The sequence below is a fragment of the Brassica napus genome, chromosome A9, assembly GCF_020379485.1.
Source record: "Brassica napus cultivar Da-Ae chromosome A9, Da-Ae, whole genome shotgun sequence".
Taxonomy (NCBI): Eukaryota; Viridiplantae; Streptophyta; class Magnoliopsida; order Brassicales; family Brassicaceae; genus Brassica; species Brassica napus.
The window spans coordinates 16277398-16304240 of NC_063442.1; the positions used below are offsets into that span (position 1 = coordinate 16277398).

A 26843-nucleotide genomic window follows, 5' to 3' on the forward strand; every position below is an offset into this window, starting at 1 on the left:
ACTTAATTTGGCTCAAAATTTATATACATAGCTGTAGGCATGGAACTGATCGGATATCTGGACAATTTTAAGGTATCCGGCGGATCCATAATTTTATTATCTTTATCCGGATACGGAGTTCTCGGATATCCGGGTGTCGAATATCCTTCTAAAAATTGTAATATCCGGCGGATATCCGGATCCGAATTTGGATCTTTAAAATAAATAAATAAATAATATTAATATATATAAAATATTAAAGATAATTTAAAAATAAAAAATATAATATTTTTGATTATTTCTATGTATAATATTACAAAATTTACATATACTATTATAAAAATAAAAATATATTAAATAAAGTTAGTTTTTATATATAGATATTACTATTTTTGAAATAGTTATTAATAAAATTTACGGATCCGGATATCCAGACTAAAAATCAAGATATCTGGATCTAACATTTTACTATCCGGATCTGGATTCGGCACCTCCGGATATCCGAATTTTTGGATCGGATCCGGATCCGGATCTCTCTGGACTGAACACTTTCAACTAAAAAAAGGATTGTAGAGTAAAATTTTAAAACATTAAAGATATGAAATCAGATATAATGTTCAAGTATTCTGCGTGTGGGCCATTACTCATTAGTCATCGTCTATGATAGATTTGCAGGAAACTGTGAGGGACATACTCGTCAGTCGTCCCCCAAAATCTAGTCGGCTCACATGCATATATTTGCAAATATAGCATGTACAAATATATCATTATGTATGTGTAATGTGTTTATGCAATACAATACAAGGAAGATACTTAATTAAGAAATTGCAAGAGAACTGGTACAGACGTCTGTAATATCTAGGGGTGGGCACAAGTAAGGTGAGCACAGTTACTTGTCACCAGCATTGTATCCGTTATTTGGTCTCTATTTGATCTGTGAAATCGGGGTATTTTAGTTGATTAAATCAAATATCAAATTATCTATTTAAATTATTTGCAAGTACATAGATGATATCAAATACTAGAATAAAAATAATTATTTGACATTGCTAGTTTGTTACTCATTTTTATTAATGTGTTTACTAATGGGGGTTCCCTAAATGTATTTACTCGTTTATATTTTCATTTTAATAAGTGAACAAAATATAAATGATTTAATTATGGAATGAATTTTTTTCTTATATATTTTGTTTTCCACATTAGCTAAAACATAAAGAAAGGAATGAATTATTTATGAAATATAAAGTTATTTAGCTTAAATTCCAGCGAATTATCAAATAACTTTTATATAGTTTACAAATAACAAGTAATAAGATAACCCAAATGTTAGCAAAAAAGAAAAAAGGAGAAATTTTACTTATACACTTTACATGATACCACTTTTCACTTATACCACCACTCAAAGGACATTTTCATAAATAGCACATTCATTAATTGGTAAAAGACTAAACTAATCTTATCTTTACTTCAATCTATCGTCTCTTTCTTCTCCACCGTCGTGATCCTTCTTCTCTCTCCTTTCGGATCCACCGTCTCTCTCTCCGTCAGATCCACCGTCTCTCTCTCCGTCAGATCCGTCGTCTCTCTTTCCGAGATTCATCGTCTCTCTTTCCGAGATTCATCGTCTCTCTCCCTGTGGAGATCGTTCTTCTCTCTCCGTTGAGATCTGTCGTCATCTCCGACGAGATCCATCGTCGTCTCCGTTGAGTTCCATCGTCACTCTCTCTCACGCATCTAGCGATAAGCAATTACGAGAATCACGATTCAAAACCTCAAAGAAGTTGGCTCCTCTCCACGATTCACACTGGTATGTTTCTAATTTGTGTATTTTTTTTGTTCGATTCAAGTAATATTTTGGATTTGTTCTTTCTGTTATAAAAAAAAAAAATCAACGAAGGTTGGTTTACAACAGGTCGATCTAAGAGAAAGAGTTTCGATAGTGAACAATGAGTTTTCAAAAAATTATAAACCTTTATAAATTTGGGTTCAAGTAATTTTAGGATTTTCGTTCCTCTGTTATTCAAGAAACAAATAAGGTTGATTTAGACTTGTCATTTGAATAATTCTAGTTAGGAGAAATATTTTCGGATAGTGAACATTGTATTTTTAAAAATTATAACCTCTTATAAATCTGGGTTTTAAGATATTGTTGATAGTACAACTCAATGCTTTACAAGGTTTGGTTCTTGTTAGTTTGTGTTTGCCCTTGTGAGTCTTTTCCTTATATGCACTTATGTATCTATGAATAGGAGAGCTTTGTGTTTGGAGCCAGACAAAAACAAACAGTGCAACCTGGCCATCTGCTTGATGCGTATGGGTCGAATCCCAGAAGCTAAATCTCTGATTGATGCTGTGTGAGATTCTTCTGCCGAGATTGAGTTCAGAGATGAACCGTTCACGAAGTCTTACGACAGAGCCGTTGAGATGTTAGCAGAAGTGGAATCTAAAGATCCAGAAGATGGTCTTTCGGATAAGTTCTATGCGGGATGTTCATTTGCAAACGGAACAATGAAGGAAAACAAAGCTCCTCGAAACGCAAACAGGAACCACTCGCATGTTCCTCCTTCTCCAGCATCTGTTAGACAAACGTGAGAGAGGCTCTGTTGGTCCTAGGATGGATGAAACTGGCCCTTATCTTCCCACTGAGAAGGTTGATCAATTGCAAAGTTCTGATACAAGGGAAAGGAAGGTAGTCTTGCTGCAGCTTGGGCTCTAGCTAATCTATATTATCTTGCATGTTAGAAACCTCTTATAAGGGTTTATAAAACTATTTATAAGAACTTATAAATAATTTATAAGGTTTTATAAATATATTTATAAAAGTTTATGAATCTGTATATAAGGGTTTATAAAAATATTATAAGAGTTTAATAATCTTCATACCACAATTTATAAGAGTTAATAAATCTTTTTCAAGAGTTTATAAATCTTTACAAACATTTAGTAGTAAAATATTCATAAAGAAAGTGTCTATAATTCTAATATAAATGTTTGTAAATTATTATAATAAATAAAAGATTATTTATAATGGTTTATAAAACAATTAATAAGACTTTATCAAATCAGTCTATAAAGTTTTTTAAATATATTATTAAAGTATAATTCATTTATAAGAGTTTATAAAATCAGTTTATAAGGCTTTATAAGGATTACAAATAATTAATAAATGTTTATGAATAATTTATGAAGATTTAGAAATCATTTATAAACCTTTATCAATAGTTTATATATATTTCTCATGTGGTGGAAAACAGCGAGATGAGGCAGCAAAGGTTCGTGGGGATACTGAGTTTGCTGTATATCGTTGCGTTCTTAGCTAAGAATAAGATAAAGTGTCTCCAAGAAGAATGGGGAGTGTTGGAGAAATCTCCGGAGACAGCTTTAGATGTGGATCAGACGATCTTCGTGGCTGTTTTGTGGTGAATGATAGAATATTTCTGGATGTTGAATCGTTCTTGAGTGTAGATTTGCTCATGAATCATGATTGAACCTTACCGAGTCTATATATATATCCTTTAGTTGATTGTGGATGATGTTAATGATGTACCTCTGTTTGCTAAGAAAATCTGAGAAATGATATAATTGTTTTATAAAGAAGAGGCAGAGAAACCATATCAAATTATATCATCATAATAAAATCCTTATAAGGCTTTATAAAGATACTAAATAATTTATAAATGTTTATAAATCATTTATGAAAATTTAGAAATCATTTATAAACCTTTATCAATTGTTTATATATATTCATATAAATGATTTATAAACCTTTATAAAATCACTTATAAGAATATACCAAATATTTATAAGGTTTTATAAAATCATTTATAAATATTTAGAAAGGTAATTTCATTTATAAAGTCTTAAAAATCATTTATATGAATATATATAAACTTTTTATAAGGGTCTATAAATCATTTATAAGAATGTTTAAAATTATTTATAAGGGTTTATAAAATCATTTATGAGGATATGTAGAATTTCAAAAGGTAATTCTTTTATGAAGTCTTATAAAATTTTATAGAGGCTTATAAATCTGTATATAAGAGTTTATAAAAATATTATAAGAGTTAATGTTGCAATGTCACAGATGCTGGACTTGACGTTGTTCGGGATCCATTCCACAAAGTAGGATGAGTTCTTGTTCTGGATGTTCATCATCTGCTCATCAACCTCCTTAGTGCTCAGCTTTCCACGGAACACAGTGGATGCAGTTAAGTAACGTCCGTGACGAGGGTCAGCAGCGCACATCATGTTCTTCGCATCCCACATCTGCTGGGTCAGCTCAGGGACACTGAAGGCACTGTATTGCTGTGATCCTCTCGATGTCAACAGAACAAAACCCACCATGAAGAAGTGGAGCCTTGGGAAAGGGATCAGGTTCACAGCGAGCTTCCTAAGGTCGGAGTTGAGTTGACCAGGGAAACAAAGACAGCATGTAACACCACTCATTGTAGCCGAGATGAGATGGTTCAGATCACCAACTAGCAAATCACACAAAACAAACAAGTCAAGACCCAAATGTTACATTAAGGTTAATATATACAGAGTCTTTTACTCACAGGAGGGGTTAGAAAGCTAGCTTGAGGGTATGGAAGCAGATGTCGTAGAGAGCCTCATTGTCGAGAACCATACACTCGTCAGCGTTTTCAACGAGCTGATGCACAGAGAGCGTTGCATTATATGGCTCAACAACAGTGTCAGAGACCTTAGGAGAAGGAAACAAGAGTTATTTACTAAAAATTAAATTTGTTCCAAATATTTTTTTACACCTTTATAAATATAAATCTAGATTTCAAGATATTGTTAAAAGTACAACTCGACGATTTATAAATCTTTATAAAGAAGTATTTAAACAAGAGTTCAATTAATTTTAGGATTTGCTTCTTTCTGTTATCCAAAAAAACAAATAAGGCTTAACTTGTTATTTGAATAGTTCTGGTTAAGATTAAGATTTTCGGATAGTGAACATTACATTTTTACAGAACTATAATTCCTTATAAATCTGAATTTTGGGATATTGTTAAAACTACAACTGGACGATTTATAAGTCTTTATAAAGAAGTTTTCAAACAAAAGTGGATCGCATATGTCTATAAAAAACATATAAATGTGTGAACTTGGGAAGTCTTTGAGGAATGCTAGGCAAAATGAGTACAAGGAACTCAAAAATGATTTATAAACATTTATAAAAGAACTAAATGCAACAAAAGAAATAACAAAGAACTCTGCATTAGAAGCATATGCTATTACTTCTTCAGCCTCACCCCTTCGTCTCTTTGTTTCCTCTAATTCTTGTTCATCCAATTCCTTGTAGCCACCACCACGACCTCCCCTATATGGAGAAAATAAATGAATAAGCACAGGTCTTTCAAGAGAACAGTGAACAACAGCCTATCAGGCTGAAACATAACGTTTCTTAATGCAAAACTAATTTGGCCAAAACATTTCAAGTGAGAAAGCACATTTTGATGCATTAGGAGCTTTGTCATACTGAACATATTACCAAAGAAAGCATTCGGTCAAATTTCAGAAGATAATATTGTTTCCCCTTTTCCAGTTATCTACGAGGCCATATTTAAAGATGAATAAGCTGACACGAAGATTACTATTATCGAACAAAAATCTTATAAATGTATCCTAAATTCACCGCAAAAGCATCTATAATACCAATCCTCAGCTCGAATACTGTTAAAGAACAATACAAATGAAGGTTGTCATTGACATTGAGTCATACCTCACACCACATTCATTCTGACCAGGTTTATTGGTGTTGCAGATATTACATTTTAAACGCTTAGCCCAGTTGACATTGCCACACCTGATAATTAAAATATTAGAGCAAAAGAAACGGATTGCTCCTGCTTTGAAAACCAAAGTATATGACCACTAAAGATCGGAACGGCGGAACCAAAGCATATATATACCCACAGCACAAGTACACAAAATGCATAATTACCCAATGAAAACATTCTATTAGCTAAACTAGTAGAAAAGTAGTATAAACTTTTATATAACCTAAAATATACACAGATCGAGTTGCAGTTAGCCCTGAAACTACAAGATATTCACCAAATTAACAAACTTTTCCAAATTAACAAGGAATATCAATGGATAAACTGAAGCAAGAGACACATACTAAACTAAGAATTCATAAGCAACCCAAAGATAAAAGCATCTCACACTGAGACAACTACCAAACAAGCTTATATGTCTCATTTAGACTTACAAGTGGATAAAGGAGGGTTTTTTCAGCATTCTTCTGATTACTCTAAGCCGAAACCAAAAACGATATCCAAAAGTTTTAGTGATTGCTTTTACAGAATTTTGGTACAGATTGTAAAACTAAGTTGAATCGAGAAAGTAAGAAGGAGATTGAAACAGTGGAGCTTCCATGGAATTCATAAACACAATCGAAAAAACTTGATGGTGGTTAGTCGTCTTCATTCATAAACACTATGTTCTTGATCGATAAATTTATAAAGTCTTATAAATTTGAGATTTGAAAACTTCATGAGAAAGACTTCGTCTTCCTTCTTAGAAATTGATCGATTTTGAGAAATCAAAGATTAAACTACAGAAAGAGACGAAAATAACCATATATTATCCTCTCACCTTTGTTACGCATTCGTCATGTTTTGTTCGTTTGAGCTTGTAGTCTTCGCCAAATCTCGTCGGACGTCAGCGTCTTCAAATCTCGTCGGAGTCGTCGAATCTCGCCGGAGAATCATATCTCCTCGGAGTCGTGAATCTCGTCGTTCAATTTGGGAACTGTTTGAATCGTGGGAGAAAGAAAATAGGTGTATGTTTGATTAAATAAGGGTATAATGGTACTTTAGCCATTAAAATTTTAATGGTAAAATTGAAAAATGTAAAGTTGAAAAGTGGTATTAGGAAAGTGGTATTAGTGGCAATTCCCCAAGAAAAAAATAATAATAAGATAAGACAAATAATTTGAAAATTCATCATTTATTTAGCAAATACTTGAAATGGTAAATACTCATTTTTAACAAACCAAAGACAAGTCTAAAATTTAACTATCAATACAAACAAAATCGAGTACTAATATATCCAAAATACCAAGTGTTCGGGTGCAGTAACAAACGGCAGATAATTACAAAAAGAAAAAACGGCAGATGCATGAGTTCGTTCATCTCGTCCACGTATATATTCCTCTGTCACTGGATGTGTTTGCTAATTAGTAATGATCGTCACTCCACGTCTTTTCTTTTGGCTTTTCTAATTCTTCCTATTATAATCTTTTGGAAATTTCTGTTTATTTGTGCAATAATGTTTTTTTTATGTAGTGTGTTTTTTTGATTTAAGACATTGACGTGCATGTTAGTATACAAAAAAAATCAAATAGTGTTTGGTCTGTTGGTGTAGTAGATAGACATGGCCTCTCTAAAAGATCGAGAAGTCGTGTTCTCTTGGATACTGGTAGAATAATTTTTGTTACTCCAATTTGAAATTGAGTTTTATATTTATAATTTTCCTCGGTTTACCAAATTCAAGAAAACAAAAGGTAAAAAAACAAACCTAAGGTTCTTTGTTGATCGTACCCTTTCTCTTTTTTGCTTTTCTTTCCCTAATTATTCGGTTCTAAGTTTCTAACCATCTCCTCTTATGTAATTTCAGTAACTGGATTGACCATTTTTGGAATAGAATGCTTTGGAATTAATGATCAATTTCATCAATTCCATAAAAAAATTTACCATTTAACATGAATGGAATGGAATGCTCATTCCATCAATTCCAAAAATATCTATCCAAAATACAAAGCAAAATATTCCAAAACAATTTTGATAAGGAATAGATGGAATGAATTCATTCTATTTTTCTACTGCATTCCATTCATCTTATTCCATTTTTTTATATTCCATGTATTCCTTTTTTGATTTACCAGTTACAGCCTAAGTAATTTTGGTAATTCATATTCAACATGCTAATAACCAACTAATAACTCTCTTTTCCTACAGCCAAATGCATGATTATACTATTTTTACACAATAGAAGCGAATAACCCCTAAGATTTGCTGAAAAGTGAGGATACCATGTCAAAAATACTTGAATTGTAAATAGTTCATTGTAAATAGTTCTTCTGAGCGCAAATTGAATCCACATGACATTTATACCCAAAAAAAATACATGACATAAACAAATAATATGACAATTCATTTAAATTACAATTTAATTTGAAAAAAAAAAAAGAAAAATGGTGGGACAATTGAAAAGGGGCTGAAATTTAAAAAGAGGGAAAATAAATAGAAAATAAAAATAATAAAACTTAAAGCTAAAGAAAAACGCTCGTCCTAATCTTTACTTCTCTCGATCTCAATGCCCAAAAACAATACAAATATTCCCAATTTGGAAACTTTATATTCTCTTTTTTTCTCTCTGTTCTGTTTTGTTTGTCCAACATGAAAGACAGAGGAAAGAGAACAGCAACGGAGCGAAGAAACGACGACGCTTCATTCTATTACAGCACACCCTCCGACCTCTCTTGCCGGAAGCATCCATCTGTTTCCGCTGTCGGAATCTGTCCGTACTGTCTCAACGACCGTTTAGTTAACCTCGTATGCTCCGAATGCGGCGAACAGAGACTCTTTTCTTGCTCATGTTCCGACGTCTCTCCTAATCCGACCTCAAACTTCGCCGGAAACGTCGTCCGGATCTCTTCTTTCATCGACGAAGAGGCGACGAAACAGAGGAAGACGACGGAGAAGAGTCGAAAAACAGAGGAAGTTGTGGTGTTCAAGAGGAGTAGTAGCAGTTGCGTTGAGATTAGTAAGAGGAAGCATCATAGGTTCTCAAATATCGGAAGGTTCTTCAGGAAGATTAATCTCATAAATGAGAGAGCTTTGGATTACAACGACGATGGTAAGAAACAGAGTGTTTTGAGATCAAGATCTCTGTGTAGTTTCCGAGGAGGAAACGGGTGCTTTATCGGGTCGGAAGAAGACATGTCGTCTTATTCCGGTGCAAGGAGCTCTTTCTCCGCCGCGAGAAGCTTGAGCGTCAATGGCGGGTTAGGGGTTTTCGATACGATGACAGAGCATCGGAAGAGCAACTTCAGTGAATCAGAGCCGCTGCGACGAAGCTGTTTCGAGGGGAGGAAGAGTAACTTCAGTGAAACAGAGTATACTCGGAGGGAGAATAATTATCCACAGAGGAGCAACTACGAAGCAGCAGCAAGTAAGAGTGATTCGTCGGCGATGAGTTTCACGAGAAGGGTTTTATCGGTGAAAGATGGTGAAGAAGAAGAGCCTGGTTTTATCGAGATTAAATTCGATTCCTCTGGACAAGTTGTAAACGACGGCGTTTTGGAACACGGAGGAGGAGGGTCTTGCCGGTTAACCACGAAGGATCGAGAGGTGAGTAGGAGTCGAAGGAGCTTCAAAGGATGGAAATGGTTATTCGGACATCATCATCAAAGAGATTCATCATCATGACGACGAAGATTGAAGGAAAGAGATGAATTTTATGGGATCCAGTAAGGAACAATTGTCAACTCAATTGCTCCTATGTCAATCTTAGTGAGAAAGCTTTGGCACTTTTTGAATATTTTTTTTCATTTTGTTTTGTTGAATACATCGAAATTGGAATTCAAGTTTTATGATTTTGCAGGGTAACGTTTAGGGCTGGGCAAATAAATCGAACCCGAAAATTCGAACCGAATCCGATCCGATAAAAATGAATCCGAACCGATCCGAACCCGACGTAAATACCGAATGGGTCTTGTTTTGTGGTATTTTGGGTTATGGGTATTATCCGAACCGAATCCGAATCTAAATGGATATCCGATATAACCCGAAACATTCAAAACCTCGAAAAGATCTTGTACCAAACATGATCTCAATTCCTAATATGTATCCAAAATACATTAAGAAATATTGAACATCTAAAATACTTATCTATTACATGAAGGTTGGTGGTTCTATTACATGAAGGTTGATGGTTAAAGATGGCCGTTGAATCTTGAAGTATTTAGATTTAAATTTTGTTTTCGTTAAACAATATTTCTCATTTCATGAGAATTTGGTTTTCGTTTTATGCTTTTATTTATTTGGTTTTCTTTTTATCAGTAAATATGTTTACTTTCGTTTGATTTTGAATGATCACGGTTGATGTTCCTTATTTTTGAATCGATTTTACTTAAGTTTTGGTTACAAAATAGGTACAAATCAGGTATTTTAAAACTGAAGAACCGATTTTACTCATGTTTTGGTTATAAAATAGGTAAAAATCAGGTACTTTTAAACCGAAAAACCGATTGGGACCCGAACCCGAACCCGAAAGTATATTGGGTTGTACCGGTTCTTTGAAGATTCACTAACCCCGACCCGAACCCGATAGAACCCGAACCGGTCCCAAACCGAACTTTCATATAATCCGAATGGAGCTGATTTTGATGAACCCGAAAAACCGAAACCCGATTGGATAAAACCGAAACCCGATTGGGACCCCGAATGCCCAGGCCTAGTAACGTTATGAGTGTACCAATTCACAAGTTACACAACATAACACAACTCAAATATCAACCGGTTATTTAACCAAAGTCTCATTTTGCAATTTCTTAGAGATGTTATGTATTTATTGGGTAGTTGATTAATTTGCTGTTGAAACGTGTTTGTGATTGATTGGCCGCTGAGATTGGTATGTCTTGTGTGACAGAAGCTCATTAACTAGATATCTAAAATCTTAACTCATTGCATTATATTGTATGTTCTTTTCAAAACTCTTTTGTATTGGTTAAGCTATTAACAAATATTTAGATGGGAGTTTATGATCATCAACCTTGTGCTACTCGGTTATCGTGTTGTGAATTCAACTCACTTTGTCCTCAGTATGAGAATAAATAGCTGACAATAAAAAAACATATATGTTTATATTCTGATCTAAGTTGAAAATGACCACAAATCTATTTTGGAATTGGTCTCCAAGAAACTTACTAGCTATATTCTTGGAAACTATTAAGTGGTGGATTCTTATCTTTCGAACCCTTGTGGCTTCAACGGAGAAGAGTTATTTTGCCAATAACTCTGAAAGAATACATCATGTATTTTCACTTCCGGTTGTACCTTTGTTACCAGATAGAACTTTGGTGGAACTTACGTCAAAAATGAAATTTTACTCTATATTTACTTTTACTCCATTTTGAAAGAAAAAATAGAGTTTTATATTGGAGATGCTCTAACATACATGACACAAGTCCCTTCACAGAAAACATTAACGGGTTTTAAAATCGTCGCAACCCCAAATATAGTTAAGCTTGCAATGATGCAATTGCAAGCTAGTCGTATATAATTTCTCACTCAGTAACCATTCACTCGCGGAACTCATGAAATCTAAGAAATTGTAAATACTGATTAATTTTTTGCATGAGCCCTATCAATTGTGTCGGCATGGATTTATGCTTTTTAATTATACTTAATTAAAATAATAGTGACTTTTAAGGTACGTAGATTATAAGATTTACAATAAGAGGACTTTAGAGGGAGTCTGGAGATTGAAAGAGTTTTATGTAGTTGAACTAGAAATGAAGAAATTGGTTTCCTTGGGAAAATGTTTGCATACATAAAGAAGAGGGCGTTCTAAGCTTCAGAGATCTCCAAGATTTTAATACAGTTTTATTAGCCAAACAATTATGGCGATTGATAGATAAACGAGATTGTTTATTTACCAAGGTTTTTAAAGGAAGATATTTCTGGAACTCTCATCCTTTGGATGATCACAGATCTTACTCCTCTTCTTATGGATAGAAAAGCATCTATTCAGCTCGATCTCTGGTTAAAAAAGGACTAATCAAAAGAGTAGGGTCTGGGCAATCAATTTCTGTTTGGAATGATTCATGAATTCCTGTTCCTCGCCTGAGGTCAGCATTACCAAAAACCCAAATTCAATTTTTAAATTCATCTCTCAAGGTGGAAGATCTCATCAATCTGACTGATAGATCCTAGAACGTAGACTTGCTCAATGCATATATTGATCCAGATGATGTAAAGATCATTCATGAGATAGCAGTTAGTAGGACATAGAGGCCAGATACATCCAGCTGGATGTATACAGAGTCTGTTAAATATTCTGTTAAATCAGGTTTCAGGACAGAGTCATTATATCCATATAGGGGACCAAGGACAATATTTTATGGACCACATGTTACACCACTGTTGGCGTTTACATAGAAACTTAAATGCTCACCGAAACTTACACATTTTGTTTGGCAAGTTTTATCTGGGACCTTACCGGTATTCAAGAATTTGAAGTCACGTGGCATAGATTGTGATTTACGATGTAGTATTTGTGGAATAGAGGAGGAAACTATAAATCATGTTCTCTTTGAATGTCCACCATCATTTCAAACTTGGGCGTTATCTAGGATCCCTTCGCCCCCCCCCCCCTCCCCCCGCAATATTCCCATCTTCTTCGGTTTACACCAGTTTGGACTATCTTTTTTGGAGAATTCCGAAGGAGTTTGATTCTGATTGTTTCCCCCTGGATTATGTGGTATATATAAAAGAATAGAAATGATAAGATTTATCAGAATAAGGATGGGAATCCTCCGGAAATTTTGTGCAGAGCGGAAGTTGAAAGTACCCTTTGGACAGAGGCACAAGTTTTAGTTCCAGAATAACATGGAAATGCCCAGTCAGGTGATAACGGACAATTAATGGAGCATACAAGAGTGTGATATGTCAATGGGGCTTGGCGGCAAGAAGATGTTTTCACTGGACAAGGGTGGTATTGTCAAATGAGGGGGACATCGAACGTAATGATGGGGGCAATGAATCTCCGCTGCAGCCTTTCACCGCTACATGCAGAATGTGAGGCGTTGATTTGGGTTATGGAATGCATGAAGACTCTGTAGTTTTCAGATGTAGTGTTCGCGGAAGATTGTTCTCAATTGGTGAAGATGGTGTCGTCACCTGAGGATTGGCCAGATTTTGCTACACATATAGAAGAATTCAGCCGCAGTAAGACTTTTTTCCCTAGTTTCAAGATCAAACATATTTCAAAGGCACAAAACACAATGGCGGACAAGCTTGCACGTGGTGCAAGGAGTTCTCCTTCAGCTATATTATATGTTGATTCAATACCACCGGTTTGGCTAGCTTAACCGATGGTTTCTACTTAGAGTATAGCTCCTATGTTGTCAAAAAAAAAAAACTAGAAATGATGAAATAATTGACTTTCTCTGTTTCTGTTCTTTCAGTCTTTCGATTCATCGTTATCACTAGGTCTGTGCAGATTATTGGTTTAGGCTTAGCGTGGACCTATGCTGAAAATTTGGGCAATAGGATTCGATTCTGGCATGAACTTGCTTTATTTGTATGGACCATAAAAATTAATTCAGACACGATCGGTATGTAGATTTTTGGTCGGTTGGCCCTTAGGGTTTTGGACCACTATAACGTCATTAGTCATCAGCATAATTTACTTTTTTTGGTAATCAGCGTAATTTACTTTGTGTATGTCTAAGAGATCAATAGTAACTGTTGACGATTATTATGCCATTTTACTTCTTTTGAACTTATGAATATTGGTCCTTTATTAAAAAAAAAACTTATGAATATTGGTTGATTTGTTTGAAGCTCGAACATGTATACATATGCCACCAAATGCAATTGCAATAACGTTCTGTATAAAAAAGCTATATATATACATATGTTGGTTTAGTGCAGGACTGCAATGAGTAAATAAAAGAGCAACTGGTAAAGATCATGGACATATAGTTTCTGATCATGCTATACTACTTGATTGATTTTGATGACTTGTCGAGATTGACGATAACAAATAAAAATCAGTTATCATTTACAAAAAAAAAAATCAGTTATGTAAGCAAAACTTACTAGTATTGCCGAACTAAACGTTTTTAAGACAGAAGACATGCATGGTTGAAGTGAGAGACATTTGGCCATGTATATTTCATCTCCGATATGAAACAAAAACCGATTTTTATTGTTTTTTTATAATGAGTAGATATGAAAGAAAAACTTGTTGATATATATATATATACATATATATATTGAAACAGATCGATGTATAATAAACTTAGAATTAGTTTGTTAATATTCATGTAAATGTTTGTGAAGTTATTTTATTTCTGTATGATCCTATAAATGTTGTCTTACCAATTATGTTATACCTTAATAATGAAAACTATTTTTATTATTATCAACTTTTAATCTTAATTTATCTACTTTATCTGGTAATGGCTTAGGGATGGTCGTATACGATAAGGTCAATGCATGTATTTGCCAAACGTATCAATGTATCATCCTATCTTGATTCTTGATATTCCGATTCACATAGCCTATGCTTAGATGTTTATTAAAACGATATTTAGCGTGTATACAATGGACAACTGTTCACAAACAGCTTTGAATTACGTCTTATCTTTTTGTTCAATTCAGATGAAACTTATTCAGTATTTGATTTCAATACACTTTAGTTGCTATTTCCATAAAGATTTGTAGCCATATGAGTATTTCAAGAATACTATCTGTAAACAGGATCCTTATTTAAGTTATTATAATAACAAACTGTTTGAGCTAGATAAGAAATTAATGATTGATTCTTGCTTGATGGAAAAGCATTTTCTTCGTCCATGCCCTACCAACAAGAATAGCTTGATCGAATGGCTACATTATTGTAGAGTTATGTTTAAGGAAAATTAGCCACCATTATTGTTATCTGTTCACACATTATTATTATTTTTTGTCAATCTCTTCACACATTATATTATCTAAAAATTATACTCCATATAACTTCATTTATTATATGTGCTTCCTTAATTAGCCTTCTCCCAATGTCTTCCTTATATAGAAGCAATACCAAGGAGTTCCTTCAAACCAAATATTCCAAATTACTACAATATGTTAGGATTCAGTTTGTTCTTTAATCTCTTCCATTGTCTTTCTCCTTCAAGATTCCATAGAACATCTTAACACATTTGTAGCTGATTGCCTTGTTGTATCGTGTTGTTGCAACCTCTTGTTCTCCAAATCTCAATCTTTATCTTCCTTGACTCCCTGAAAAGCTGGTCAAGAACACGAGAAAGTTTTATGCAAAATGGGGGATAAACTAAAGGATAAAAAGAACGGGGCTCACTTGTGAATGTCGAGAAAATACAGGGCTTGATTCGGAAAGGAGAAAAGAGTCTATGAGTATAGAGATGCAAGGTTTTGTATGTTGAAGAATTTGAAGGCTTTGGAGAAGTTTTCAAAGAATAGTGAGTTTTTTTTAAGCTTCTGGGGAAAAGAACGGTTCAAAATTCTTCGTCAATGTCAAGTTGTGTTAATAACAACTTTGACCTAAGATTTGTAAGTTGTTATGAGATAGTTGAAGAATATTTATAATATGTATGTATTTTCACAACTTCACATATTGAATTTAATGGAAAAAGAAATCCACTAGGTTGGTGTTTCGCTTGTTCCAAACTTCAGAAATTCATATTATATCTGCCAAATATTTTTCATCATGTAATAAACAAATGATATGATTTGTTAAAAAAATCATATAATGACAAGTTCTTGCTAGCATTTTTCTGGATAATAAGTCGTGAAAGATTTAGGTTACAAATAGATATACAGCAGAACAACTAGCATTTTTTTTTACTTAACAAAATATATACAAGAATAAGTGGTTTGGTCAGAAAATATATAATAAGTTTGATTGGTATTTCAATTTTAGAACGGTAAAGAAAAAATGTAACATACTTATAGTAGGTTAGTTATATATTTTCAAAAAAATTAAATATACAACACATCACTTATCAGTAAACACCTAAATATATAAGATACTGAGAGTAGGCAAAATCGATTTTAAATAGATTATGTATAATGTAAATCATATATACTATGAAATCAAACTGTCCATTTAAATATTTAAATTTATTACAAAATAGAATAAAACATAATCAATACTAGTAATAAACAAGAATATAGTTGTCTAATAATGTGCTTCCTACTCAATTTCCGATTTAAATGATATCACCGTCAACCCTTTGTCTCGACCTATTTAATATCTTATCAATAATTGAAAAACAAAATTCATAGTACCAATCAATAAAAAAGAAAAGATAATGTAATTAAATTTTACTTTACTACGCGGGAATACAATTCAACAATAATAACAATAATAATATAAAAAAATATTTCAACTTCGTCTCCATAAACGCGCTTCTTCGTCTTTAAGAACTATTCACCATTCAAATCCAATTCCAAGAATAATAATTATCTTCCTTCTTCCTCCGTCAATGGCGTCCGCGAAACCAACCGATCAGATCAAACAGCTCAAAGACATCTTCACTCGCTTCGACATGGACGGCGACGGAAGCCTCACACAGCTCGAGCTCGCCGCTCTCCTCCGTTCCCTCGGCATCAAACCCCGCGGCGATCAAATCTCTCTCCTCCTCAACCAAATCGACCGTAACGGTAACGGCTCCGTCGAGTTCGACGAGCTCGTCGTCGCGATTCTCCCCGACCTCAACGAGGAGGTGCTCATTAACCAGGAGCAGCTCATGGAGGTTTTCCGTTCGTTCGATCGTGACGGTAACGGTCAAATCACGGCGGCGGAGCTTGCGGGGTCGATGGCTAAAATGGGACATCCGTTGACTTATCGCGAGTTGACGGAGATGATGACGGAGGCTGATTCTAACGGTGACGGTGTTATTAGTTTTAATGAGTTTGCGCATATCATGGCTAAATCCGCCGCTGATTTTCTTGGATTAACTGCTGCTTAATTCTCTTATGTTTGTTTTTGATTAAATTGATTATTTTCTAATGTTCAGTTGTTTTATTGTATTATGCAACCTTGTGTAATTTAACAATGGGCGTTAATCTTCCCTCTTTTCTTCTAATTAGTTTATGATGATATACTAGTTGGTGACTTTATCAAGATTGACTTTTGATGAGATATGAAAGAATAATCATGATGAAAATGTATTAAGGTTGGTACTCGCAAGAAGCTCATATAAGCACATAAGTCACATTTATATAAATCATCTAACCTTACACAAACAGAAATATGAAAATATCATATTAACATTTTATTAACAATCAAGTCGTATTAACACAAAAAATAAAGAGATCTTGATCAATACGATATTACAGTCTATGATAGCTCTAAATGCAGATAAAACGTACTCAGTAGACTAAACCAGTTGCAGTGTTTCACGATGAGCCATGATAGTCGAAACAGTGTTTTTTTTTTGGTCAGAAAGTTTTAACACATAAATAATTGAAATCGTTTGACAAAACAAAAATTAAATAGATAGTTTACTAACAAAAGTGTTATCAGACACGTAAAGACAAATGGGACCATTGTATTTTATAAACAATTATCTCACCGAACATTGCAGGATCCTTCTCTTTATGACTTTGGAAAATAAAAATTTTGCGGACTTTTCCCTTCGTGTGGTCTAGATCCAGTGTACTGGACAGTCGACATTGGACTCATAAAACAAAAACATAAAAAGATAGGAAACAAATAAATCAAAATTTAAAAGTGAAGTAAGGAAACTAAAAGGAAGACGTAAATCGTCTTCTTTTTATTTAAAAAAATTGTTTCCACCATCATATCGATTGAACTCTGTTGTACTATCAAATATTAATCAATCAATTATAAATACAATCAGAAAAACACAACTGGATATAGCTAAACAAAATGAAAATACACGAATTATGTGTAAAAGATTTCCGTGTGTGGTGAATTACAGATGCCTTCTTTGACACGGAATATCAATAAAAGAAGCCCTAATCTCTATATTAGAGATGTATAATATATATATCCCATATTGATTTTGGCTCTACCTAGTAAAACAACCGTGTTGCAATAACATAAAGCGTAAGAAGGATATAGTGAGCATCTACATTTGCATTCCAAAATACAATAGAAATTAAATTACAAATCAATTCGCTTTTACCTAAACAAAGCATGAAAGTAAAAAGAGCCTCCAAGCTTTCATGTTTAGGCTACATTTGGCAACGTTGGAGGAACAAAGCCTGAACCTTTGAGAGTCTGCTCAAATATGTGACCAACTTTCAGCAATTTCTCCTAAAACCAATAGCAAAAAACTCAATCAATCATCATTTTAAGAAAAAAAAAAGTTCTTAAGCTAATCTTGAGAGTAAGCAAAAAGTTTATGCAACAAACCTCATCAAAGGCTGCACCAATCATTTGAAGACCAACCGGTAAACCCGAGGGACCTCCTTCAACTAATCCACATGGTAATACAATCGCAGGAAGTCCTGCAAGATTTACATTAACCTGCAACAAACAATCTCATGTCATTACAAACTATGTTTTGTGCTATTGAAAGAGAAACAAAACACATTTCATACCGTCATAATGTCTCCAGCATACATTGCCAATGGATCATCTTTCTTTTCACCAATCTTGTATGCAGCAGACGGAGCTGCGGGTGAGATAAGGATATCATTATGATCTAACGCCGCTTTGAAGTCTTTTCTAATTAGTGTTCTCACCTATATATTAACACCAAAGAGAACATATATTTGTTACTGATCCAAAATGGTTAATGAAGATGCGAGGTTACCAACCTGTTGTGCTCGCTTGTAGTATGCATCGTAGTAACCAGCCGAGAGTGCATATGTTCCCATTAAAATCCTCATTTTCACCTAAACACACACACACACTTGGTCTTTGATTATAGCAAAATGAAGAAGTAAAGCTGAAAAATCAGTTTATGAAACCGTACCTCCCCGCCAAATCCTTGACCACGCGAACATTCATACAACTTATTGAGCTCGTCAGCCATAACTTGATTCCCATATCTTCATTTCCACCACAAGAATCAATCTTTATTATGTATAGATAGACCATATAGATTGTGAATCAAGTCATATCACGGTGTTACCTGACACCATCATAACGTGATAGATTGGAAGATGATTCAGATGAGGCAATCACATAGTAAGCTGGTAGTCCAAGAGAGAATGAAGGAAGAGAGACCTGTGAAATTTGAAAACATAAATTTCTATGTATTTGTACACAAAGAACACATTAAACAACAGAAAGTCAGAGGAACAAACCTCTGTTACTACACAACCCAATGCTTCTAAATGAGAAGCAGCTTCCTGAGTTGCAGATCTCACTCCAGAATCAACACCTTCTTCAAGCGTCTCGCGAATGAGACCAACTCTCACTCCCTTTAATGGTTTAGATTCAAAAGAATCCATAGAAAGAAACTGTGTATCAAACTCAGGCACATCCTGAACAAAGCAAAGATACTTATTTTAGTCAAAAGCAAAGACCTTTCTTCTGTCTCATTACAGTAAAAGACCTTACTTGTTTGCTACTGGTGGAGTCAAACCTATCATACCCAGAAACAGCATGAAGAAGCATCCCAGCATCAGCAACCGTAGAGCCAAAGCAACCAATCACATCCAACGAAGATGCGTAAGCCATAAGTCCAAACCTAGAAACACGCCCATAAGTAGGCTTAAGTCCAACGACACCACAGAAGGAAGCTGGCTGCCTCACGCTCCCACCAGTATCACTCCCAAGAGACACCATACATTGTCTCGCCGCAACAGCTGCTGCTGAGCCTCCTGATGAACCTCCCGGTACACGTGTCAAGTCCCATGGATTCGCAGTTACCTTTAAACCAAAATCAAAACCTAAAGATCAAATCCCTAAACCATAAGAAAGACTTAAACCTCTCTTCTTCTTCATTAACAAACCTGAAAGGCAGAAGCTTCAGTTGTGCTTCCCATTCCGAACTCATCCATATTGGTTTTCCCAACAACGATCCCTCCCATCTCCTTGATCTTCTTCACCGCCGTGGCGTCGAACGGAGGACGGTAATGCTCCAAGATACGAGAAGCGGCGGTGGAAGGCATACCTTCAGTGCAGATGTTATCCTTGACGCCGATTACAACTCCGGCGAGAGGGCCCACTTCCTCGCCTCTGGAGATTCTCTGGTCTATCTCTTGAGCCTCTTTGAGAACGTTCTCGGAGACGTGGAGGAAGCATTTGAGCTGAGGCTCGGTGAGACGGATGCGGGAGAGGTAAGATTTCGCGATCTCGGAAGCTGTGGTTTCGCCGGAGAGGAGAGAGCGACGAGTGGTGAGGATCTGGGATTGTGGAGGAGAGACGAAGGAAGCGTCGAGGGTCGGAGAGGAAGAAGCTAGGGATGCGATTGTTTTGGAGCCGTGGAATCGTCGGAAAGGGAGGAGAGTGAGAGAGCGCGGCGGCTGCAATGTCGATAACATCGCGAGTGGAATGTTTACTTCGAGTTTGAGTTGGATTACTAAAATCAACTCCGGTGGAACGCCGGAGAAATATATCGGCGGCGAAACCTTGCGGCGGCTGATTGGGTTTAGGGGGAGAGACTGAGGAGGAAGAAGATAAGATATGATCAACAACTGAAGACCAGGGGAATTATAAATGGGCCATTAATGGGCTATATGTTTATGCCCAATTTAATAATAGCCCAACATGTTATCTATTCAGTCTGTAAAGTGTAAACCTATTTCTACCCCAATTGATTCGGTAGGAACGATTCTACCGAGACGGTTAAATCTAAACCGGAAAATAAAAGCAAACCAAAACCCTCCGAGGGAGACAGAAGTTTAGTTGATGTACTAGCACCAGCAGCATCTTGTCTAAGCTGCATCTTCCAAACTGAACCATCCACCCAGAAAACAGAACCCTAATCTGAAGACAAGAAATGTGCTCTCTTTCGATTAGAAAGCCACCAAATTCATCCTTCATCTTCCCAAAATTCGCTCCTTTACTTGTACGACATCGTTTCACCCTCCCATTACTCAAACCCCGGAGTGTCCGCGTCGTCGCGTCTCTCTCCGGTGCCTCATGGGTCTCTCAAGCTTCCAAAGACAAATACGGTGGCTGGTCTCTTATTCAAGACGACCCTCCTCTTCCTCACTCGAAAAGTACAAAAAGTTAGCATCTTTCTCATAATTGGGGTTTTCCAATTGAAATTGATTTCGATCTGTTTGGGTTTTAGAGTGGAGGAACGTTGTAATCACTGGTGTTGGATCATCACTCGCTCTTCTGTTAGCTACTCTTGCTTACTTCTCAGTCTCCAGAAAAGGTTCAACCTTTTGTTCTCTCTCTACTCTTTTGTTTTCACATAGGATGGTTTGTATCTGAGATTCAGTGTTTTTTCCTTGACAGGGTTTAGGTTTAGCTTTAGCAATCCGTTGCATAGTTCAAGTGTGGATTTGAATCAGAATGAGAATGAAGAGAGTGTTGAGAAGACTTCTGCTTCTGAGTCAGACACTGAAGGCGTTGACTATGTTTCAGATACTGTTGACACTTGTAACGTTCTTGCTTTCTAGTCAATTTTGCTTTGTAAGATTCTTTACAATTGCTCTAACAAGTCTTTATCTTCGGCTTTGCTTTAGCATCATCAGCCCTGAAAGCTCACCCTATCACCACTCCAGTTTCAGTAGATGCTGCTCAACAAGAAGCAATAGCAGTTTTAAAGAAACTAAAGGTTTTTGTTTCCAGAAACTTGTACTCCCCCTTGATGAGATAATGCAACCAACTTGAAGTTAATGTACCAGCTCTGATCATGAACATTTCAGATAATTGAAGATGATGTAATGGGAGACGAGTTGTGCACAAGACGAGAGTATGCTAGATGGCTAGTTCGTTTAAATTCGTTACTAGAGAGGTAATGATGATACTTCTTGGAGTTATAAAACTATCTATGTTTGTTGTGAAGGACTGATAAAAAAAAAGAATATGTTTTTGGCGTTTAGAAATCCAAAGCACAGGATTGTGCCAGCAGTAGCTTTAGCTGGCTCTTCAGTTCCTGCATTTGAAGATGTGAATATTACAGACCCTGACTTCGAGTACATTCAAGGTACCTTCTGCCAAGATGAGCATTTTTACTTCTCTCTATTCACTGTTCTTAATTTGTTTCTATTGAATTCACCTTTCTCGCTTTTAATTTTCTTTTCCAGCCTTGGCAGAGGCAGGCATTACATCCAGCAAGCTATCCGGAAACGACATTAGTTTTCATCCTGAAAAGTACAAAATGGGATCAGGCTTTCTTCCTCTTCTATTGTATTCGTTTTATCCTTAACTGATGGACATGTACGATGACTGCAGTTTTGTTTCCCGGCTCGATTTGGTTAACTGGAAAGCTGAATTGGAGTGTGATTTACATCCTGAAATCATGCAAGAGGTGTGATAAAGTTTTAACATCTTAGGCATTAACGGTGATTGCTTCATCAGATACTTTAATGACCTGACTTGTTTACAGTCCAGATATCAAGGACAAAGGTAGACTATATCGATACAAAGGATCTCAATCCTGACATGTCCCTCGGCTTCTACTTGGACTTCTTGATGGGAGACAAGAGTACAATCAGAAACGTTTTCGGTATTCTATCCCTCTGATTCTTACATTCTTTATCTTCTTTGGATTGTAGACTAAATAACATATATTACAGGTAGGATCAAGCGGTTTCAGCCGAGTAGACCTGTCACAAAAGCACAAGCAGCTGCAGCATTAACAACCGGTAAAATGGCGAAAGCTATTTCAGAAGAGCTGTCAAGGTTAGAAGCAGAGTCCTTCTCCCAGAAAGCTGAGATGGAAGAAATAAGATCAGAGTTGCTTGAAAAGGGAGAGATAAGGCAACTTTGGGATGAGAAGCTTCAGGTAGAGAGATCCAGAGGAGTTGCAATGGAAGAGCTCTATCTCTCCAGGGTTAATGAACTAGAACAAGAAAAGGTTTCTCAGCTGAAGTGGTTTGCGGAGCGTTTGAAAGAGAAAGCAGCCATAGATTGTCAAAAACAGTTGGTTACTAGCTTGAGAGAAGATATTGATGAGATGTCTCAGAGGCTAACAACGGATGAATCTGTTTATATGGTTGAGCATAGCGAGTTACAAAAGATGCTGAGTGAGTTACAGTCCAAACTTGAGTCGGTGCTTGATAAAAGATCTATCCTTGAAGCTGAAGTGGAAGCTCTTAGAATTCTCAGGTAAAATGACTTAATAGTAATAACTAAATAACTCAGTAGACCCTATTTTAAAGTATTAGTCTTTGGATAAGCATTAAACTTTTGAATGAAAATGCAGAACTTGGGTAGAGGATGAAGCAAAGGCAAGCCAAGCAAGGGCTAAGGTTCTAGAGGAAGCGGGAAGAAGATGGAAATGGAACGACCATTCTTGAATCTTTGAGATTGTACAAAACAGAAATGTGTTGGGTGATTGTTTGTTATATGAGTCTTGCAAATCTAAAATCAAGAACTTTGGTTTTGTTGGTTTATTTGGGGGAAGACAATTAAATTCTCTGTAATTCAATCCTGGTTATAAATTGGAAACATAACAATCTTTGGTTTCCAATCATTGAATTCAATCATGACTTAACCAACTTGTATACCCAATCTTATGACTAGTGGTGGGCGTTCGGGTTCGGAGGGTATTTCGGATTTTCGGGGTAGAGAATCCGTTCGGATATTTCTGTACTTCGGATCGGGTTCGGGTATTTTTAGTTTGGGTTCGCTTATTTTGAATCGGGTCTGGATATTTAGATTTTAAAAGAAAAAAAAATAATTTTTTTCATTTTCTAAGTTTCTTGTATTTAAAAATATAGATTTCACTTAACTGAATTTTTATTTTTATAGATTGAATGATTAATAGGTTTGGAGATAATATTTTAAAAACAAATAGATATTAATTTGGGTATTGTTTTTAACTTTAAATGTAATTTTTATTAATACATGAAACAAAAAGTTTGACATGTATTTTAAATGAATATCAAATTATTTTCTCCATAATCTTTATATATAAAGTACAGTTCCCTCAATCCTGGTGTCTCAACGTCACCACCAGCTAGATAAGTCGTCGCTCCTCATCGCAACACGTGTCGCCGATTAATGAAACTCGGTGTTTCATTTAGATACACGTCGAGATGGGCTTTCTTCATTTATCGTGTGTTGGGCTATGAGTTTGGTCCCTTTATCCGGCCTGGATAGATGTGGTTCTCGCTCTAACCCTAATCTCAATTGAAGAATCGCAGACCGTCTCTTTTGTTCCTGCGATGGCGCCACATGATGTCTGAGCTTCCTTTCTCTATCTGAAACGGCCCAAGTTGTGATTTCGTGATTAATCCCATTGATTCATGTGTCTTTAAAGCGTTGTTTAGAGAGGCGGTTTGGGTTTGTTATAAATATATGTGATATTCATCTCCTTACCTCTGTCATCATGCGAAAGAGATAGAGATTCCGCCGGTAAATCAAGTTAGCGCACGTGATTGAGGTCCGATTCTAAGTCGGGGTCGTCTGAAACCAAACAGCCGCGCTTCATACGCGGAGGTGGAAGAGAAGAGAGGAGGTGAAGAACATCGTACCGGTGGCTGTTCCAGTTAACAAGCGCTGTCGGGGAGTTTACAAAGGTAGCCATCGAAAAAGAGAGCGTGACGACCAATAATCTCCAGGGCTATTGATGCTTTTGAATTTGTCTGGGAAAATTGGAAGAGGATAGATCTGGTGATGACGACTTCAGAAGAGCTCTTTATTAAATGACGTCGTTTCATGGATTTTTTTATTGCAGTTTGAGGAGAAAGGAAAACGTTTGTTTCAAAAATAAAACAACGTGCATTTTGTTAAAATTGGAAACTCAAAACGACGCCCATTTTTTTTGAGAAATTTGGGATTTGCTTTTCTTTGTATTTCGGACCCCACACTAAATAAACGATATATTTTTGCCCCATAATCTTAACTTTCAGTTCTCTCTCTCTCTCCACTACATAGTAACAACGTATCTGGTCTGTTTCTTCTTCTGTATAATGTTAGATCATATGGATTGTTTTTAATCGAAGGAAGAGTTAGAATCTCTGATCATAAAGAGTTAACTAAAATATAATTATGAAACATATTGTTATAACGTATATACACGTACGACTGCATCTTCACAAAGCCATTAACTCGCATCTACACTTACATGGAGACCCCTATCCTCCACCTATATAAACAATGTTCTATTTCACAATTATCATCACCATCTATAATACATAAACATCAAGAATAATGACTTTCCAACGCAGAGCCTCGGCACGTCTCGCCAACAAGCCAAAACACAACTCCGTTTACTTAAAGAAACTCAAAAATGCCTCTGAGTTTTCCATTTCCGATGTCATTGCATGTGTCTATGCTCCTGGCGTTTTTCTGCGCAAAAGACTTACAACACTATCTGCAAAAAAGCCAGGCTACGCCACCTACAAGGAGCCCTCTCCTTACACTTAGATGCTATACACAAGAGATGGAAGCTTGCCTCAAAGCTGGCCATGCTGAGGCACACTTTATAGAGGAAGTAAAGCAATACTTCGCATTGGATCAGCCTAAAAAGGCCTCAAACATCTCAAGTTCTCGGCCAAGAACAACCATGATTTAGGTACATATTTCTATGTTAATCTTCTAATGATCACAGGAGAACATGAAGGAGGCATGACATTTATGGACCTCTTCAATTGGCGTACAAACATGTTATCAGTCCACCGATATTGGAGAAACTGATACGTAGCTTGCAAGATGTCCCGATCGTGAAGAGGCCATCTTATGGTACAAACATGATCCTTATAATGCCCCTAAGAATCTGCATGCTCAAAGGAAAAGAAGATAGGTGTAATGTTTGTTATTACTACAAGCAGATACAGATGTTCTTGGATATGATAACCTGACCATTGCATTCGCCCTACCCAATGATCCGCTTACTTGCCAAGTTTTGAATTCATGATTCTCTTTTATAAGTATCCTGTTTTGTTGAACTTTAAATATTCCAGTACATGTGTTTAATATTAATGGATCTATACTTGGTTATCAAAAATCATTTGGTCATACATACTCAAACTTTGGTCATACTATCATTTCTTGCAATGCAAGTTTACACCGTTTCAACACACATCCGCACCAACGAGCATAAGCCCATACCTCACAATCGTAACCAATAAACATTAAGCCCACTAACTAAACTTCTAATTTCAAAACATAGTATACAACTCACCACTCAAATTCGAGATAAACATCAAATAAACAATTATCAAGAACATGTAATACATAACACATAATGATTCAATAAATATATGTATCTTGATCCAACATTATAGCACACGATACATTTTTTAACTAATTATATTATATTATGTTTTTCCTGTTCCATAATAAATTTACAGTAAAATTTTGAAATAAAATAATATATTACTCGGTATAACAAATGAAACAATATAGAAGATAATAGAATAGGTAAAACAGCCACTAATAATACACTGAAACTGAATAATATAAAAAAATACAAGTACATTCAATATAAACAAAATATAAAATAATAAATGTTTTGAGTAACCACAACAATAAAAACTCGAATAATACTTACTATATATAAAAATTGAGCAAACATTTAATAAATGTATACCATTTCAATCATGAAAATTGTATCATACAAAAACAATTTTATAATATCTAGCCAGAATTATAAAAAATAAACAAAATTAGTCAGACATATGCGAAGATGATATAAAATGTGTTCTCATAATAAAAAACATAACATAAAATAAAGATAATAACTAAAATAGTATAATGTCCTAAAATATATTGGACAACAAATAAAAAGAACAAAAACAAGTGATAAAAATAAGCAAACATCAAACATTAACTAAAATGGATATAATATCCTTCATCACTTAAAATATCCTAATAGACAATAAACACTATTATACGCATTTCTTGCTAATGCAAATCTAAAAAAACAAACCACCAAATCATACAAAAAAATAAAAACTAGATCACAAGTAAAGTATATCCTGCCCGTAGGGCGGGCCTGCCCTAGTTATATATATATACTTATGATTTTAAAGTATGTGTAACATCAA

General features: G+C 35.3%; 4 protein-coding genes, 1 long non-coding RNA gene and 1 pseudogene across 6 annotated transcripts; 3 read left to right on the forward strand and 3 right to left on the reverse strand.

Moving 5' to 3' along the window:
- Window positions 1–1835: 1835 nt before the first annotated feature.
- Window positions 1836–7991, reverse strand: LOC106441851 (annotated as a pseudogene).
- A 167-nt stretch (window positions 7992–8158) lies between these two features.
- LOC106441853 lies at window positions 8159–9595 on the forward strand. Its single transcript, XM_048740736.1, has one exon. It carries the CDS (start codon window positions 8397–8399, stop codon window positions 9426–9428), a length of 1032 nt encoding a protein of 343 aa, XP_048596693.1. The 5' UTR covers window positions 8159–8396; the 3' UTR covers window positions 9429–9595.
- Window positions 9596–16120: 6525 nt separating this feature from the next.
- On the forward strand, window positions 16121–16869 carry LOC106443550 (probable calcium-binding protein CML16). The gene has a single exon (XM_013885104.3). It carries the CDS (start codon window positions 16235–16237, stop codon window positions 16718–16720), a length of 486 nt encoding a protein of 161 aa, XP_013740558.1. The 5' UTR covers window positions 16121–16234; the 3' UTR covers window positions 16721–16869.
- Window positions 16870–17793: 924 nt separating this feature from the next.
- Window positions 17794–20364, reverse strand: LOC106437952 (glutamyl-tRNA(Gln) amidotransferase subunit A, chloroplastic/mitochondrial). The gene is made up of 9 exons (XM_013878977.3): window positions 19683–20364; window positions 19288–19599; window positions 19032–19211; window positions 18857–18951; window positions 18698–18773; window positions 18540–18617; window positions 18321–18464; window positions 18133–18246; window positions 17794–18033 (listed from the first exon to the last, which is right to left on the reverse strand). Exons 1-9 carry the CDS (start codon window positions 20211–20213, stop codon window positions 17947–17949), a joined length of 1617 nt encoding a protein of 538 aa, XP_013734431.1. The 5' UTR covers window positions 20214–20364; the 3' UTR covers window positions 17794–17946.
- Window positions 20365–20598: 234 nt separating this feature from the next.
- Window positions 20599–23320, forward strand: LOC106437954. 2 transcript variants are annotated; one of them, XM_013878979.3, is made up of 11 exons: window positions 20599–20894; window positions 20969–21055; window positions 21139–21282; window positions 21369–21460; window positions 21552–21640; window positions 21729–21832; window positions 21933–21999; window positions 22081–22156; window positions 22240–22354; window positions 22425–22956; window positions 23054–23320. In XM_013878979.3, exons 1-11 carry the CDS (start codon window positions 20672–20674, stop codon window positions 23145–23147), a joined length of 1623 nt encoding a protein of 540 aa, XP_013734433.1. In that variant the 5' UTR covers window positions 20599–20671; the 3' UTR covers window positions 23148–23320. The 2 variants fall into 2 exon arrangements, with proteins under 2 accessions (XP_013734433.1, XP_013734432.1); XM_013878978.3 differs by having other exon boundaries at window positions 20603–20903.
- A 345-nt stretch (window positions 23321–23665) lies between these two features.
- Window positions 23666–25512, reverse strand: LOC125578308. Its single transcript, XR_007316396.1, has 2 exons — window positions 24172–25512; window positions 23666–24053 (listed from the first exon to the last, which is right to left on the reverse strand). It is a non-coding gene; the product is annotated as an uncharacterized LOC125578308 (long non-coding RNA).
- Window positions 25513–26843: the final 1331 nt, after the last annotated feature.

What these genes read in the sequence shown, in the direction of transcription:
- LOC106437954 (XM_013878978.3), top strand. Translation starts at nt 20,672, where the DNA reads ATGTGCTCTCTTTCGATTAGAAAGCCACCAAATTCATCCTTCATCTTC. An exon ending in ATTAGTTTTCATCCTGAAAA is followed by an intron (nt 22,000 to 22,080) that starts GTACAAAATGGG and finishes CGATGACTGCAG; the next exon opens with TTTTGTTTCCCGGCTCGATT. An exon ending in TACAATCAGAAACGTTTTCG is followed by an intron (nt 22,355 to 22,424) that starts GTATTCTATCCC and finishes CATATATTACAG; the next exon opens with GTAGGATCAAGCGGTTTCAG.
- LOC106443550 (XM_013885104.3), top strand. Translation starts at nt 16,235, where the DNA reads ATGGCGTCCGCGAAACCAACCGATCAGATCAAACAGCTCAAAGACATC.
- LOC106441853 (XM_048740736.1), top strand. Translation starts at nt 8,397, where the DNA reads ATGAAAGACAGAGGAAAGAGAACAGCAACGGAGCGAAGAAACGACGAC.
- LOC106437952 (XM_013878977.3), bottom strand. Translation starts at nt 20,213, where the DNA reads ATGTTATCGACATTGCAGCCGCCGCGCTCTCTCACTCTCCTCCCTTTC. An exon ending in GTCAAGGATTTGGCGGGGAG is followed by an intron (nt 18,618 to 18,697) that starts GTACGGTTTCAT and finishes GTGTGTGTTTAG; the next exon opens with GTGAAAATGAGGATTTTAAT. An exon ending in TTGGTGCAGCCTTTGATGAG is followed by an intron (nt 18,034 to 18,132) that starts GTTTGTTGCATA and finishes TATTGGTTTTAG; the next exon opens with GAGAAATTGCTGAAAGTTGG.